Here is a 17,827-nt window from a genome sequence, read left to right on the forward strand (position 1 = left end):
GTTATTGGAAAACAAGTCTCTAAACAATTCTTACTGAATTGGTAAATTGCTTGTGTATACAATACTTGTTTTTTTAAAAAAAAAACAAAAAAACCCCCAAAAAACCCAAACATATACACAAATACCCTGCTGTCATTAGTTCTTTGCCAGAGATGATGTTTGTGGTAGATTTGGGGAGGAAAAAAAGTTTTATTGGAACACTTTGAATACATATTTGGTAACCTGGATTTGCATGCAGTCTTTGGTGTCAAGTAATATGTTCATTTTGAGATACTACTACTAAAAGATAGTCTAGCTTTTAAATTCTGTTAGAACAATGAAGAATGACCAAAAATTTGATGAACTTTCAATGTGGTATTTTGTAGACAATGGAATGTGTCCAAGTGTTGCAGATTCTATCTAGAAATCATAAATGCAACACTGTCCACATTTCTCTTCCCTCTCCTCCCAGCCCACCCTGAGGATTATTTGGCAAAATACAAGCTCATCTGTGGGTAACATTGCTCTAACCTGTTGAAACTCCTGGACTGTAAATGGTGTATATTTTGCTTCTCTTTGTTCCACGTGTTGCTTTTTCTTTGCACAGTCTAACCTGACTGTTTCTTTCCTAAACAAATGCTGTTGCCTGTCTTTCAAAAACCCTCCTGGCCACTACAAAACCCCACGAAGACAGCAGGCTAGTGCTGGTGATTTAAAAACAACCTGCAGGCTGCCACACCGTGCATATTAGATATGGGACTAGATGGATAAGGATTGGTATTTTCATTTTTCAAAGGCACTTTAGGGAAATTGCTGTCCAGTTCTCACTGAACGTTATTGGAGAGTGAATATTTAACATATATACACACAAATACTTTGCAATAAAGCCCGTGATTAACTCTGTGTTGTCCTATTCTAGATTTAGTTGCACAGAAAAAGATGCAGTACAGTTTTCTGTTGACAGGAATGAGTAAGAAACAGGTCTCATGTCAAGATGGAGCTTCAAGGCAGTTTGAGCTGGTGAGGTGGTTGCTTTGGCTTTGAAACTGCACTTTCCAAACAGCGTAGTTTATTATTGTTTAAATCTATGCTGATATAACGGTAACAGCTCTGTGGGGAGAAAGTGGGGGAGCAATGGTAAGTCTTTCTTTAACTTAACCATTCTCATTTCCAGGGAAGCACCACTGCCCTTTGTGCCACAGGCCTTCGGAACCTGGGGAATACGTGTTTCATGAATGCAATCCTTCAGTCGCTCAGGTACCTCTGAAGCTGTCCCCACGCCTCTGTGAGAGTGCTCGTGTGCTGTAGCGTTAGGCAAGGGAATTTGGCAAGTTACCACTGTACGAAAGCGTACCTGGATTTGCAGGAACAGGTGTGTGCAGGTACCATAAAGTTGTGTTTCGCAGTGTGAGGGACTTCCCGTGATGCAGCGTTCCAGAGGAAGCCTGCTGTATCCTCAGCAGAAAAGGAGACTGTCCTTTCGTTGCTGAGGATGTTGAAACATGTTGATGCTTGTGGTCGCTGTGAAAGCAGAGACAGCGCTTTGAGCGATGGGGTCTCATGGAAGCGGGTAGGAGAACAGTTTCTGCAGTGCTGAGATGCTAGATCTCATTCATTGCTGCCAAGGCCACTGCTGCTCTGTAATTGTCCTTTTGCATTTCCGAATTTGCCTACTTCACTGGGAGACCACCGAGCCGGGCTATAGCAAGACTAAACGGTCTCCATTTTCTTTTCCATCATTCAGGGTTCACTGGCAGGAGTTGAGGCACGTGCTTCTTATGTTCCATTACTGGGACTGTGGTAGCAGAGGTTAAGATTGATAGGTGGCGGTAGACATGGAGTTAACCTCCTCAGCAGATGCAGCCTGGTTTGTTAGAGAATGCCTTCCGATACCTCCATCATGGTATCTCTTAGTCAAAGCAGAGCCAAAATGTAATTATTTCAGGTAGTTGGGACGATGATGATATTTACAGATCTGCTCAGTCATTTACCGAAGATGAGTATTTGCTATGGTATTTCTCGTATCTTGAACTGTTCATGATTGCCATCCTCTATCACTGCATGAAGTTGTGTTTATGCATTTCAAAGAACAGGCTCCAGAAAACATAATATTCTCTTTGTTCTCTGCCCTTTAAAGATTTCATTAATTTTTCCTTTTTCCATAGTAACATTCAACAGTTTTGCTGTTACTTCAAAGAGTTGCCTGCTGTGGAGCTGAGGAATGGGAAGACGGCAGGCAGGCGAACTTACCATACCAGGAGCCAGGGGGATAACAATGTGTAAGCTGCATGTTCCTTGTTAGCACCGAACTTTATGGAAAACAGTAAATGCTTGGGTAGTAGAGCCACTATATGCTTTCAGTGTTGCAGAATCATAGAAAAATGATTCGTAGGGGCACAGAGTCATATAAAAATAGTTGGCTATACAAAAAAAAAGAAACTTGTATCACTTGCAGTTTGCTTATGTAGCTCTGGTGCTGCAGGGGGAAGCAGTCAGATACATCAGAAAGCACTGGGGTGTAACTGCATTTAAAGTAAGGTTAAGAAGTGCTAGTTACATGTACTCCAGACATTACGTTACTTAATTACAGCTAAAACACAGTCATGGGGATGTGTCTGCAAGTGAACATATTTTTAAAAAAATAAGTATCAGTGTAAGCGATTCACCATCTGTAGCTTGTCTGAACAAGTGTTAAAGGGACGATGTTAGCAGAGTCTGCAGTACAATGGTGAAAGGTGGATACATTTCCAGGTGAGTCCTCAGCATCTGAAATGTAATTTTCCTAACCTGTGTCTCTCTCCAGCGTTATAGGTAGGATTTTGGACATAAAAATCTTTGAAGTACTGGAAAGGATATTTACCCAATCATTACAATCTTAACCAAAGTAATGTCTGGTATTCGTACCGTTGAGCTAGTAAACCTCTAAGGGTTATAACACAAACCCATATTAATCACCAGCTTTTCCTTTCTTTCCAGTTCATTGGTGGAAGAATTCAGAAAGACACTCTGTGCTTTATGGCAAGGAAGCCAAACTGCATTTAGTCCAGAGTCTTTATTTTACGTTGTTTGGAAAATCATGCCAAATTTTAGGTAAGTTTTGTAGAATAAGAACAGTCTTCTTGATTGCAACCTTGTATTGCTGGTGTCCTACTCTAAAATTTGCTGAATCCGCGGGATGCACTCTATGCGGCTTTCCCATATGCCCACAAATACGCTTTGAAAAGGGTCTTCACTTTGATCGACAGTTTTGTGTTCGTCGGTAGTGCTTTTTTTTTCCCTGCCCTTCTACCACATACTACATGTAGCAATGTCAGAGAGGACAAACATCTCAAATACTAAATAGTAGCAGTGGTACCTTTGAGCCAGTGCTCCAGAGAGCAGAAGAATAAAGATAATGACTGGTAGGTAAGTGCCAAGTGCATGGTCTTGACAGAACTCAAGCTTGGCTGCCATAAGAAAGTGACGTAGTCAGATTAAAAAAAGGTACAGCACCTACAGGCCTAAATGCAAACATACTGGCTGAAACTTCCTTGATTCTCTCAAAATACTGTAGTCACCAGCTGGACATGAAAGAAGGGCTATAAGAAAAAAACTTGTGCGTAATAGGCGTTTTGTGCCCATACTGACAAAAAAGACGATAAAAAGAAAGGGAAAAAGAAGGTTACCCAAGTAAATCGAAGTATCGTTCCTCTCCAAGGTCTCCCTGTCCCGGCCCCTGAACCTCTTTCAAAGGAGCACTGAAACCTGTTAGGATATATTGTGATGAAGGTAAGTTGCTCCGTGTTCTCAGGTAGTAAAGATGTTCTGTTCTGTTACATCTCCAGCAGTGCTGAAAAGATGCTGTGAACACATCTGCTCAACGAGTAACCCGAGTAACACAAATCTATTTATTCTATTCCTCACACTGCCAAATACGATTCACTTGGCTTATGAGAATCAAGGAAGTTTAATACCAGTAGTTGCAAGCAGTGACCAAAACATTATAGGCAAATGAACATCATCCATAATGTCCTTGACCAGTTTCCCTATTACAGTCTTCACTATAATTCTTGCTAGACTAAGTGAGAAACCAGTTCATTAAAGTTCCTCAAGCAAATTTTCAGCACTGTGGGTTCTATCACAGCTTTTAAAAGTGCTGTTTGTTGGGGTTCTCCCCCTGCCCTTTTTATTCCTAGTGAGCTGGGAACATGTTCATGATTAACTGATAAGAGAACTCATTAAATCACATGGAGAATAGATTCATTTGCTCAGTAGATCCCTGCTCCTGTGTGATCCAGGGAGAAAATTTGAATTTGTTCCGTGCTTAATTGTACCTTGTAAAAGCTAATGATGCTACAATTCCAGTTCTACCTTGCGCGCGTCTTGTGAGATTGGGAGGAGAATGTGGATGGACATACACGCGAAAGAAAGCCGGAGCCAGCAGCATGTTAACAGCAAACCAGCCACTTTGGCTTGTGTTTATGAAGCCTGAAGCGATGGGGCAGGGGCAGGAAACATGGTTAGAAACCTGGTTCAATTGTTTTAGCCCAAAGAGATTTCGGTTGTTAAAGGCACGTCGTGACTGCCTCCAAGGACTGCAAGTGCTGTTCTTCTTACAGAAGGTTATAGAAAAATCCGCTGCTGATGCACTCCATGGCCCTCTCTCTCATATTGCATGCATTTAGAGTTACTATAAGCACAACTGGAGTGCCTCTGAGCTCTAACGCTGCTGTGGAAGTCCTGCTCCTTGACTGTTGGACAAAGTCTGCTGCTGTCATTCTGCTGCATGCCGAGATAGTTCTGTAGCCTCATGCCGAGCTGCAAGATGTGTATTTTGCTGATTTACTGCTGTATCAATAGTATGCTCTATTTTCCTGGTAACTGTTCCCATTTATATCCTATCTTGTTGCTGGCAGGAAAAGGAATGTGGGCTTGAATTGAATTGCTTCAGGTGGATGGAGATCAGTTTTATTACACAAGCTGACTATCAGAGAAACTATGATTTTTGCTGACGGGCTTTTAGATCATAGTTTATTTTAAAGAGTGCATTGTCCATATCATCATGTTCTTTTTTAAAGATCTGTATCTATGCTTATGCTTTTTAACAAATCCAAAGAATCTTTCATCTATAATTAACATATTTGTATGCAAGTATAAACACATGCACCAGGAGCACAACCAACAATCTGGAATGATTCCAAAGGTTATTTCATCAAATTTGTTGCAGAGCAAAGGTGCCATATACTTCAGAGCTCTTTTATGAGGAATTTGATGTTGAAAAGGTGTCCGAAGCAAAGATTTTCCGTAAATTTCATCTTCAGCTGTTTATTATGATTGCCTATATGTTTATTAAATTGAAGATATCTATAATCAGTAAACTAAGCAAATCCTGTGTTATCTCAGCAACTTCAAAATTACCCTATGGTGTGCACAGTTAACGTGCAGCTTTGAAGCTGAGTTCTGTTTTACTACCTTGTTTCATAGTAATTTATAATTATTTTGCAACTTTGGGAGAATAAGTCCTATTTTTGGCTGTACAGGACTCTGGCCTGTTGAAGCACAGCAGTGTTTCTGTGTGCCAGTGTTTCTGTTGTATAGGTAGGTAATGCCGATGATGTTTCTCAGGGTGCTGTAAGATCTACTTACAAACTCGGTGATTTCTTTTAAAGCTGCTAGTTTGGAAGAAACCATTACTGTACTTCTACAAGATGAAAAGGCTTTATTTCATTTTTATTTTGTTACCTCCTAGCAATACTTTTGTAGGACTTACCTATGTTCTTCACTAAGCACATCAGCCTCACATTGCATACTTCTGTCACACCGAGTCTGTTCTCATTTCTCTCCAACTCTGGGTACTGTGCCATGAGTCTTACGGATGTTTTCCCTCCCCTGAGCAGTAGCATAAAAAACTGTCTCTGTTGTTCCTTCCCAGACATTCCTGTGTAGCAGTTAGTGCCAATACTTACGTGGAATAGTGAGGAGGAAAAGGGACGGGGGAGGCATGACAAAGCAGCTTGAAAGAATGGACAAGAGGAAGAGGGAAAGCCAACTCTACTATGCAGGGATTTTTTTGTAACTAGGCCTACAAAGACTTGCACAGAATTATGTCAGTGTTGCACAAAGCTTTCACTGTTTCACTACGTATGCTTTCCGACTTCATCTCAGTATACATCTTATTGGCAAATGAATAGCGGTTGTTTGTTAAATTTGATGCGTGATTTAGCTTAAATAACTTTAAAGGGCATATTTTACCCTGATGGCTTCTCTGTTCCCTTCAATTAGGTTTGTTAGTGGTGAAATAATAATGGTGACTCTTTGAGCAGCATTGCTGCTGATGGCATGACACGTCTGAGACGGGAGCCCTATCCTACCAAATCCAATGCTCAAGAGATGCTCTGGATACCTCACCATTACCTCACTCGCCCAGCAAATGGTGTGTGGGTTATGCAGGGGAGGTGTGCAGTTCTGAGCATGGCTATAGATCTCGCCCTAGAAGAGGAAAGAAACCTCTCTTTCATCCTAATTATTTCAGACTTCATATTGTTGCTGAAAGATGCATGTGGAAAACAAACCCGAAGATTAAATTCCTGGCTTTGGTGGGGAGGGGAACAAACAGGCAAGCAAACACCTGGAGCTGCCAAAGTGAGTGGGATCAGTGGCTGAATGAAAACCACTCGGAAATATCGACTCTGAATCCCACGTGAACAATACATTTTGTGGTGTCTTTTCTTTTGAATCTTACCAGGTTTGAGATGTCAATATATTGACCATAATTTATAGTAGTTTCAAAGTAGGGATGAATAGTGTGCTGCCTGAACCTGATCTGTAACAATTCTGCGGAGGTACTAATCAAATACAGTCAATAACAAAGAAGGAGAACTGCTTTGTATGAGTGAGGGGAAGTCACTGCTTACCATTGTGTATTTTTAATTAACATGTATATGAGTCCTAGGATGTTACTAGCACAGACTGAGTTTGGTGAGGCCAATTAATGTTAACCGAATATACACGTGAGCAAATGTTATGTGTCTGCTGCTCCCTGTTGTTTTCAAAAGGTCTCTTCCTGTCTAAAATGTATATTCTTAAATGTTTTTCCATCCTCAAAAAGAGACGTGCAGAGAGCGAGCTAGCAAGCGAGCTGCGAAGGACCAAAATTGCTTAATTTGTCTAGACGTAGCTGTACATTTCCAAAGGCTACTTGGAAAACTTTTTTGGTACAAAATATGTATGTTTCTGTAAAGTCTGCTCAGTAGTATTAAACAAGCGAAGGTTCTTTCATGTGACCCTGGTGCTCTCTGTGTGTCAGCACTAAAGCAACCTGTATATTTGGTGATTGTGTTGCTGTTGTTTCCTTTTCTCTTAAGGGGATACCAGCAACAGGATGCCCACGAGTTCATGCGTTACCTTTTGGACCATCTACACCTGGAACTCCAGGGTGGCTTCAATGGTGTTTCACGTTCAGTAATTTTGCAAGAAAATTCTAGTCTGTCTGCAAGCAACAAATGTTGCATGTAAGAAGTGTTTTTTAATTTCTTCAAAACCTTAATGCCTTTGTATGGGTCTGTGTGTGGTGGATCCGAACTTTCAAATTCATGGTTCCTTGTTTAAATTCTCTTTCTTTAGTGCCTCTGTCATGTTACGAATTACAAAGCTGCAGGTTATAAAGGATTAGCATCCTACAGGATGTGCTTCCTTTCAAAAGGATCAGCATTTTTCATAGGTGTCAGTGAGCATACAGGCTAAGTTGTAAACACATTTTAGTTCATTAGCCTTTCAGAAATAAAAAGGAAGAACTTTGTATTTTCTATTCTGTCTCATTGTCTCACCCTAAGACTATCTCATTGTCTTAGGGTGACAGATGGCCTCAATGGCACAGGAGCGAAAAAGATGGCCAAATATTTGTAAGTTTAAATTGTCAGCAGACGTGCATTAACGAGTGAGCAATGCAGTTACAGCTTGAAGTCAATTTTCTTGCCAGTCATCTTGCTGTATCTGCATATCACTTGACACAGTTAAAGCTGTTGCTTTTTTTTCTGGTAATTGTGATTTTCATGTTACTGTGTGTCTCGAAACAGGTAATCCATGTGTTTCACTCCTCTTTCTGTACTTCTCAAAATACTGTCATTTCTGAATTCTGTCCCAGGTGTGTTTTCTCTCAGATTGAAGCTGTCAGAGAGAAAACATTTTCATTTGCTTCAGGAAGGAATGTTAAGTCAGTTCAGCCCGCACATTTGGTCCCTAAGTCCTTGGATTCCCTGCATAAGAGTTGAGTGAGTTTTCCCTTCCTATACCGATTAGGACATAGTAAGCAGGTCTGAGAGATGCAGGATTTAATAGATGCTTCATCAGGGAAAGCCTAGAGGTCAGACTGTGCTCTTTACCACATTTACGTTGCTTTGCTGATGCTTAAAAATCCCACAAAAGAATCCTAAAATGTTCTTACAATTGAAGTGTATTTGAAAACTAAACCAATTTTGTTTTGTCAACATTCTGAATGTCAAAACCCAAGGAGAATATAAACTTTGTTCCCGTATCCCCTGTAAATTTCTCCTGTGAATGGCTGTGCAAATGCATCGTGAGGTGGAGTAAGCTGCCTTCTGTCAAGGGCAAATTAAGGTCACATACACTTAAATGCCTACAGTAAAGTAATAAATATGCTGTGAATGCTCTCTTCTTGAGCGCCGGTTTATTTGGGTAGCCATTTCCTTCTGCTCAACAAGAAGCATTCAAATGAACTGTAAAGATGTAGGTGGAGTGCAGATAAGCAACACGGGTTTCTGCAGGCTTGTGGCGTCAGATCTGCAAGCACAAACTAGCAAGTTTAGAAGTTGTATAATAATATAACTAACTTAAAAATGTGTGGGGTTTTTTTTAATTGGACTATGAGAACTAAGTCCATTACATAATCTGCTGAAAAGATTAAGAGAGTAATGAAAGCATAGAGAACGACGATGATACATATTGTTGATCATATCTTAATGCAACTTAGGCTGTCTTTGGAAGTGAAGTGCAGAAATATGCTTTAAGAATTCAAAATTACTTGTAACAAAGGGTATAGAATTAAAACAAAAATATGCTTGACCTACCTACGAGGGTAGAATTTTTGTTGCAGAAACTGCCTTAATTACAGGGTTAAAATACTGTACCCCTGCGAGCATCAGCTCTCCACTATAGAAATGCAATCAGCTGGAATACTTTCAACACTGAAATTTTGAGCATCTGCTTAGAGCCTACGCGGTTCACACTTTCTTCAGGTACAAGATAAAGCAAAAGTATGATAGCAGCTAAATACTTGCACTGTACAGTTGTGGGGTGAATGAAGTGCCTGGTGGATGAACTCGGTCACTGTTGTTACACATGGACAAAACCGCTCTGCCTAGTAAGCGGCGAGTTGTAAGCAGTAAACATGTAACAGGTATTGAAAATTAAGCTCAGACCTTCTGACTGACTTTACCTCTCTGATGTGGTTTGTCTAGAAATGGAGCGTCTACTGTTGTCACAGCGATTTTTGGAGGCATTCTTCAAAATGAAGTCAACTGCCTAATATGTGGGACTGAATCTAGAAAGTTTGACCCATTCCTAGGTAAGGTGCCGCTGGCTTTCAAAATACTGGGTGACTTAAGGCAGAGAAATAAATCTGAAGCTTGATATATTTAGATGGCACATGAGTGAAGCAGAGTTTTAGCCTGAAAAGATTAGGCATTGTTTTATTCAGCCCTAATTTTTTTTTTAATCTTTGTTTTTCTAGACCTTTCGCTAGATATTCCAAGTCAGTTCAGAAATAAACGTACTAAAAATCAAGAAAATGGACCAATGTGCACGCTACGAGGTAAGAGTGCTTAGATAATGACATCGTTACCAGGACTAAGAGTATATAGTCTCCAGAGTATCTATTTCAGAGGAGCCAGGCTTTCACCTAGGGTGTGACTTGGTGCCATATGCCATCTAATTTTATGAGATTCTGTGGTAGAACGTGGTGCCAAAATAGCTTTCCATGCAGGTTTTACCCCAGTCACTGTGTATTGACATGCTACTATGATAAACTGGGGCTGAGAAATGCTTCAGGAGGTCAGCTAAATATCAACGAGGATTCCAGCAGAGGTTTTTCTTTGTTGTCAGAGTATTTCTAACGTATTACAGTCTTTCCAACCAACACTCATCTGCATTGTTGCCTATGGGCATTTGCTAAGGCGCTGCTGCACTTAGAAGTATGTGCCCCTTGTGCACGTACCAAATCACCTTTCAAAGTTGAATATTCTTTGTTCGAAAGGAATTTAATTTCTTTTGAAAACAGTTGTGCTGAATGTTGGACAGATTCTTGTTTGAAAAACGGAGATTTTGTGAATGCCTTTTTTCCTTTTGAACTGCTTATAGCTGTGTTGTCAGGATCAGGGAATGCTGCATGCTACAACATGTTATTGTATTAAAACATTATTACACAGCTTTTTGCTGCACAAATGTATATAATAACTAGAATGACTGCAGCAGATATGCACACCTTCTCTATATTGCCATATTTTTTGTATTTCATTTTACAAAAAAAAAAAAAAAAAAAAAAAAAAAAAAAAAAAAAAAAAAAAAAAAAAAAAAAAAAAAAAAAAAAAAAAAAAAAAAAAAAAAAAAAAAAAAAAAAAAAAAAAAAAAAAAAAAAAAAAAAAAAAAAAAAAAAAAAAAAAAAAAAAAAAAAAAAAAAAAAAAAAAAAAAAAAAAAAAAAAAAAAAAAAAAAAAAAAAAAAAAAAAAAAAAAAAACCAAAAAACACTCGATGTCGATGTCATTTTTGAATTGGGTTTCTTTGTGTGGGTGTTTGTATTTTGTTCTTTTTTAGATTGCCTTCGCAGTTTTACAGACCTGGAAGAACTTGATGAGACAGAGCTGTATATGTGTCACAAATGCAAAAAGAAACAGAAGTCCACCAAAAAATTCTGGATTCAGAAACTACCAAAGGTTCGTATAAGCATGAAAAGTAACAGCATGACAATATGTCAAAGGAAATAACGACTCCACCGTTAGACCAACACCTAACCCTCCCATAGGCTATTGCAGATGTCTCGTACTAAGTTCAACCCCTTCCTTTAATGCATCCATTTTCTTAATTTTTTTTTTTAATCCTGCAGGTGCTATGCTTACACTTGAAACGATTTCACTGGACAGCATATCTGAGAAACAAGGTTGATACGTATGTCGAGTTTCCCTTACGAGGCCTAGACATGAAATGCTACTTGTTAGAGGTATGAAGACTCACTGATACTGTCTGTAGACATTTGTTCCACGACATACGTCTTTATTACAAATTATAGTAGGTGCTATTGAGATCTGAAGAGTTTTCTGTCTTTTTACCCACAGCCTGAAAACAGTGGCCCAGAAAGCTGCCTGTATGACCTTGCGGCTGTTGTCGTGCATCATGGTTCAGGGTGAGTACATGGAGTAAGCCTGCTTCTTGGCAGAGACCTCCCCACTGAAGTACATGCAGAGTTAATTAAGGCTTTTCCATCCCTAGTGAACGTCTGTATTTTTACTGGTGGAAATAAGCAGTAATTTATAAACTTACATGGAACTAAGCTGAATTAATTTCAGATAGATCTATACAGTTATTCCTGCGAATGCCCACTGACAGTCTTTGGGGGGTAATGACTAGAAGTGTGAGATGGAATGAAAAGTCTAGTTCCTCTAGGAATGGAAAGCCCTAACCCAAGAGAGTGAATCAAGGGGCCTTCCAGAAGTTAACGCCCCATTTTGAACTTCTTAGTACAAAGCAGAAGTATTTTTTTGTCTTTTATTCGCTTTGAAAGGCACGTGCATTTATGCCAAGAGAGTGTGGGTACATGTTTGGAACAAATGGAGACTTAAGATCGGCACAGTGAAAGCAATTATCCGGTATTTACCTTCCCTCCTACAGGAGTGAACTTCAAAGTGAATGCTAATGGGCATGCCGCAAGGCTGGCTAGTGTTCATATTTTGAAGTAAAGTTGCTGGGTGTGCTTTGTTTTGTGTTTTCCTTTTCCCAGCCCTGGACAGATCTGTTGAGAGTAACAGTAGTAGGGACAGGACAACTGTTTATCCCGAGAGAAACGTGTTCCTGTCATTTAGGCAATCACTCTCCGGGTGTGAGCAGTGAAAGGAGTTTTCTTAAAGAAACTAAACCCCATTAATCAAAACCTTGCTGATACGTGCATTTAATGCAAAGATGTGAAACAAAAAGTTCTGTCTAGGAAACGCCTTCTTTGGCTTTCTCTAGAGGAATAGACTCAGAAAGATTTGACTACTAAAGGCAGCCCTTGTAGCACCACAGTGCCTCTGACTAGGAAATTATATGGCCAGCAAAGGAAAGCTGGTCATGATTACAGTGGAATTAGATGGTTGGAAACATTGAGCGTGTGTTATTACACGTAAGCAAGCAAAGGCAGGCCTTATCTTGGGGTGGCAGGGTAATGAAAAGTGATGGGTGTGTAGTTCTGGTATGTTAGATTCAAGAAATATGGCTCCAAGATGTGGATCTGTTTAAGATGAACTTGAAAAATTTTCTTCTTGGTATTCTGGGATTAGTTTTGCTGAGTGCTTTTGATTATATTTAGACTACATGAGACTCTAGACCTAAATGGGGAAGATTTCTGAAAATAGAGCATTGTGAAACTTTTCTAGCTAATGCTTGAATAATAACAGATAGCAGACTTGATTTTTATGTAGGCAAACATGGAAGTTCAGTGTTGGAAGAAGCCTTGCTTGCACAAAAACTACGGGATGCTAATAAGTTCGTATAAAAAAGCCTTTCACCTCATCCCAGTAAGTGATTATTTTACTTAACATAAAACTTTGAGCCCCACAGATTAAGAAGGGAAGCATCTTACCAACTGCTGTGTCGGGCTGTCAGTTCCTTTCTTCCTCTGGTTCCTGGAAGTCTCTTAGCCCTAATAGAAAATGCATCAGAGAATGAGGTGGTCTGTCTCCTTCTGATTGTCCTTTCTTTCCCCGCCTCCCCCCTGCTGACAGCGTTGGCTCTGGACATTACACCGCATACGCAGCTCATGAAGGCCGTTGGTTCCATTTCAACGACAGTACTGTAACTTTGACCGACGAGGAGACTGTGGTAAAGGCCAAGGCCTACATCCTCTTCTACGTGGAACGGCAAGCCAAATCTGGATCAGATAAACTTTAATACCTCCTTTTAATTCTCACTTATCAAGTTCACCGGACAAAACATTTCCATTTTTCCATAAATACTTGATCCAAGACTATTAATTTCATTGTGCACTTTTCAATTTCCTCTTGTGGGTTTTAGTTTTGTTGTGTCAATGGTAGCATTTGACTTACTGAACTTGGACACAAACTAACTTTTTTTTTTAGTTATACCAGAAAACCTCAGCAGATTTTGATTTGCTGCTTTAGTTGTGATAACTCAATTTTTATATATATAGTTTCATGAAATACTTAGTTATTTGACTTTTTTATATTAATGATGTTTTCAGTTCTCACTTTCTAAAGGCACATTTACATCAGCGAAGCTTTCTGTCCTCCTTACAAGCAAGATAAATGTGCTTCTGATTATGAAGAGCAATACAACTTCATGCTGTTCTCACAGCTATTACGTAGATATGATTTAATCTCTTTAAATCACGGAATTGTTGGCACGTACTATTTCCCCTCGTGCAAGAAACTAAACAGCGACCTCTGAACAATCATTCTTTGTCTGCAGGAGAGAGGAGATGTGGCATCATTAAATAGACCAGGTAATTGCTGCTATATCGGTGTGTATTCAGGCTGCTGACTTTCAGGAATCATTGTAAATAAACAGTTGGTTCAAGTGTATCTATACTGCAGTTTAATTCAAGTATTCCTCACATATGCTCTGCCCTCCCCCCTTAAAATTTTAAAAAAATTATCTTAAAATATATACATGTCTAAATTGTGTTTGGGATTTATGTTTTTTTAACCGAACCTGAACTGCCTTAGACATCTCTTGTTTTAGACTGTCATCCTGAAATTGGATCATGACCGTTACTTGCTTGAAAACTTGGGAGACTTCTGGCAGTGGGATCCCAACCCTCCTTCCTGGTGGGAACTGGGAGTACAGCCCCAAAGTTTGGGGTTTGTGAGAACAGTCTTAGGTCTAAATATAGCTCCTGTCCACTAAATGCCTGCAGTTCACTTAAAACCGAAAGGAAGGGGATGGTGTTCCAGATGCTCTGCAAGACAATTGTTTTACCAGTTCAAATGCAAACTAAAGGGAAGATGCTCAGTTCGCTGCATAGCCTGCCTGATGGGAGTTGATGAGCCAAGACTGCTTGTTGACTGGGGCAGACTCGGGTTGCTGTAGTAGTTACGCATTGGCCCAGTGTGGAATCTTTCTTTACGGTCTCGAGACGAATGCTGGAGGCATGATACGGTTTCTAAAACTTGGCTATGTAATGGAGAATGACTTCTGTTTAAAAAAAAAAAAAAATTTTAGCTGTACTGCTGTTCTGGAGAGTGGAAGTCAGCTAATAAGATTTAAAAAAGGTGACAGGAAAACCAGTATTGCAAAAGCCAGGAGTCCCCAAAAAATCTGAAATTTGACAAGTGCTACATTTCAGTTCTCTTCCCCCAGCCCATCCTTTCTAGCTAGCCCCCGTGTGCCTAGCAAGGAACTGGACACTCCTAAAATCCTAAAAGCACGGTAGTAAGAGTAGAATTTGCTTAATGTAGAGTCACATAATCAAACACTGCCTTTTAGTTGTGATAACAGTAAAATATAGTAGTCTGAAAACACACAAGAGCTCAAGTAAAATGTGATTACCCTTTTTAGTTAATGCTGCTGAAAGACATCATAGGATGCAGTAAAAACGTTCCTACAGATTGTACCATAGCTCTACCTGGTGCACAGGGAGTTCACATCAATTTCCTTGCCATGGGTTACCTGCTAGCTGTACACTGACAGGTATAAAGAGAAATCACAATCAGATTTTTTTAAAATGTCATTCTTCATTGCTTTTTCACAGCATCTTAAACCAGGAAAGAGAAAAATTGGCTTACTAGAAAACTGCAGAAAGCATTCAGCATTGCTAACGGTGTATGAATATGTAAACTGTACACTAGTTAAAACCTATTGTGATTATTATTTGATACATTAAGTGACATATATAAGGATGTCTTCTTTTACTTAAGTTGAACAATAAATAGAACTATTCATTACTTTACTTTAAATTGTAGATAGTTTGTCACCTACCATGTCTCCGTTTCTTGCAGCCAGAGCCTTTCTTCTAATCAGAATAGGTAGTTGTTACTGTTTATACAGGCACAAAAAGGTATTTGACAGACTTCGTTGATGTGCGGGGCAAGTGAAGTATCCCTACCACATCATTATCACACTGAAGGGCAGCCTTACTGCTCACAGTTAGTTGGGGAGTTAAGTAGATTCCATCTATAGCTGCATTTTCTCTGCATGCTACTTGGATTGGATTGCTTTAGAATTTTAGTTTTGAGCATACAAAGCTGAAAATACACAACTAGCTATGGGCCAGAAGCAGTTTAACTTACAGTAGTCAGGTGTATGCAGCGTTCTCGCAAACCAGTGATGTAAATGTGCCTTTTTTGTATTTTTAGAAACTTAAATTTGTAATCTTCAGCAACATTCACTTACTTTTTAAGCAGCTTCTATTTCTCCAGTTAATTTTTTGGGTCAGAGTTATGTTCTCACTTCAGTATTTCCTTTCAGTAACATTTGCTCTGTAACATTAAGGTCTTGGGCAATAGTATCCAGCACGGTCCATTTGAGACACGGCCATGGGAACACAATGCAATCACGTCAGTCTTGTTCTTGCAGCAGGTGGTGAGAAGGACTCAGCCATATGCTTTGCTGGAACAAGTACATTGTAAATCTTTTCCTAATTTAACTTTCTCCCGCTGCAAACCCAGATGGACAGTATGAACAGTTTGTTGTGGCAACACAAGTATTTCTCTTCCTGGTGGAGAACTTCACTTATCCACTGTATTCTATTCAGTGTGGCGTCAAAAAAAAACAAAAAAAACCCTGAGCACTGAACCAGTAACATATACTGCACCTGGCCTAGTATTACATTTTTAACCTTACTTGTATATCCTATATTTATCTACTAGCTTGGGGGGCGGGGGGGGATATCTCATTTCATTTAAGCCAAATGTTTCTTTTCTACTTACTGCTAATCACAGTACACACTAACTGGCAAGAATTTTTTTCTTGCTTGTGACTGCTCTGCAAGCAACAACTGCTCTCTACAGTTCAAAGACTTGCATATTTTTCACCAAAATTTGTCTGATCGAAGGTTGTCCTTTTGTTAGTAATTGTTTAGCCACGTATATAACTGGAGACGAGATTTATGTAAAACAAAACTCCAAAATGTCCAGCTCTCAGAGTACTTCTGCTTTAGTGTGTTGTATAGCGAGCTGTTACGTGCAGCATTATGCGAAACTCTAAAGCACTTCTTACAAAGAGAGCTCCTTCTCAGCAGGTGCTTGCCAGGTGGTAACAGATGTCACCCTGAGAGGAGAGTTTTAAAAAAAACCAAAACTTTCGGACAGGCACGGAAAGTGGACGTGTATCAAAAGCAGGAGGCCATTTATAAGGATTTTGCTAAATCAGTGAAAAGCGTTAACACGTGGTGTTCAAAAGTTTCCACAACGTTTCATTACTGATGTGTCTGTGTCTTACTGATGAGGTAATCAGCACCTTGAAAACTGATTCCAATGTGCTCTAGGATATCCTCAAGTACTGTAGTGCCATAGTTGTAATTGTTTACCATTAAAATCTAGTGTGTAATTTTCAGTGAGGATTACTGACTGTGCTCATCTTGTGTGTTTCTAGAGCATTTCCAGGTTGAATGTGAATTATATCTCATTCACACAGTGTGTTTATGGAAAATGTGCCATTAAAGTGTCTCCTTTCCTTAGAAAATGAAACTCCTCTTGTCCTTCTACAGGCTTGCAGAATATCGTCAGTGTAAATCCTTTGAACACAGATGGCAGAGGATTTTAACTTGTTCTGGGGAAAACAAAATAAAGCAAAATTGAAGTGTTCCCACTATTTAACACCTCTACCAAAACTTCGCATCTATACCCAAAGAGGACCTGCCGTTCAATTTTAAAGGTCACCCAAGAGCTGTTGCTTTTCATGTCAGATTGTGGTGTGTGTCCTCTGTGTGGTTAAAGAGTCCATCCTAGCAATGGTAACCTTGTCATTCAAGTTTGCTTGTTTGTTGGGGTTTTTTAGCAATAATATTCCTGTGTTTATTACAACTCTGAGCAGTCTCGACTATTTAAACCTGCTAAAAAATGAAGGTAAATTCTGAAACGGATGAAGGGACACAGTGAGAGCTGAAAATGCTAGTATGAGAACGAAGAACAACACCTGCTGGCACACCATTTAAGCTGCTGTTTTCCAGTGACTGGCTTACCTGGTATGTGACCTCATCTAACTCTTCTTGTCCCTTTCGTGGCTTCATAAAGTACTCATGCCACTGTCCATAGCCTGTTTCTGAGCGTGGGTGGGGAGCAGGAATCTCCTCCTCATTTCAAGGAAAATATTAAAAATGACAAAGGATATGAAACCGAAAAGACTGGCAATTGTTAAGCACAGCTTACCATATAGAAAATTACGAACTCTAAAGAATTAAACAGATCCACATTTGCCATTTTTTTGAGTCACTGTGTGTAGGCATACACATTACTCAAGCACAGATAAGAAGCTAAAATAATTGTTGCAGACTGCAAACAAAATTTCAAACCTTGCTTTTCGGAGTTGAATTTCAAACTGCATTCTCAGGGTAAAAAGGAAAAGATGAACTTTGGTCCCACTCAACCCTGTCATATATATTGCCCCAAACCCAATTAAAATGCATAGGTACATAAAACCTCCCAGT

At 39.5% G+C, this 17,827-nt stretch overlaps 1 protein-coding gene across 1 annotated transcript in view; it reads left to right on the top strand.

The window, feature by feature from the left end:
- Positions 1 to 16,855, top strand: part of USP3 (ubiquitin specific peptidase 3) — a gene marked incomplete at its 5' end in the record, with an annotated part of 30,299 nt that extends 13,444 nt beyond the window's left edge. The window contains 10 exons of the mRNA XM_019470683.1: positions 1,154 to 1,236; positions 2,145 to 2,258; positions 2,956 to 3,069; positions 7,323 to 7,469; positions 9,435 to 9,541; positions 9,707 to 9,787; positions 10,786 to 10,904; positions 11,075 to 11,188; positions 11,304 to 11,371; positions 12,948 to 16,855. Coding sequence (XP_019326228.1) covers positions 1,154 to 1,236; positions 2,145 to 2,258; positions 2,956 to 3,069; positions 7,323 to 7,469; positions 9,435 to 9,541; positions 9,707 to 9,787; positions 10,786 to 10,904; positions 11,075 to 11,188; positions 11,304 to 11,371; positions 12,948 to 13,113 — 1,113 coding nt within the window. The remainder of the gene's footprint in view (positions 1 to 1,153; positions 1,237 to 2,144; positions 2,259 to 2,955; positions 3,070 to 7,322; positions 7,470 to 9,434; positions 9,542 to 9,706; positions 9,788 to 10,785; positions 10,905 to 11,074; positions 11,189 to 11,303; positions 11,372 to 12,947) is intronic.
- Between the last annotated feature and the right edge of the window lie 972 nt (positions 16,856 to 17,827).

The sequence above is a fragment of the Aptenodytes forsteri genome, unplaced genomic scaffold, assembly GCF_000699145.1.
Source record: "Aptenodytes forsteri isolate BGI_AS27 unplaced genomic scaffold, ASM69914v1 Scaffold239, whole genome shotgun sequence".
NCBI classification, from domain to species: domain Eukaryota; kingdom Metazoa; phylum Chordata; class Aves; order Sphenisciformes; family Spheniscidae; genus Aptenodytes; species Aptenodytes forsteri.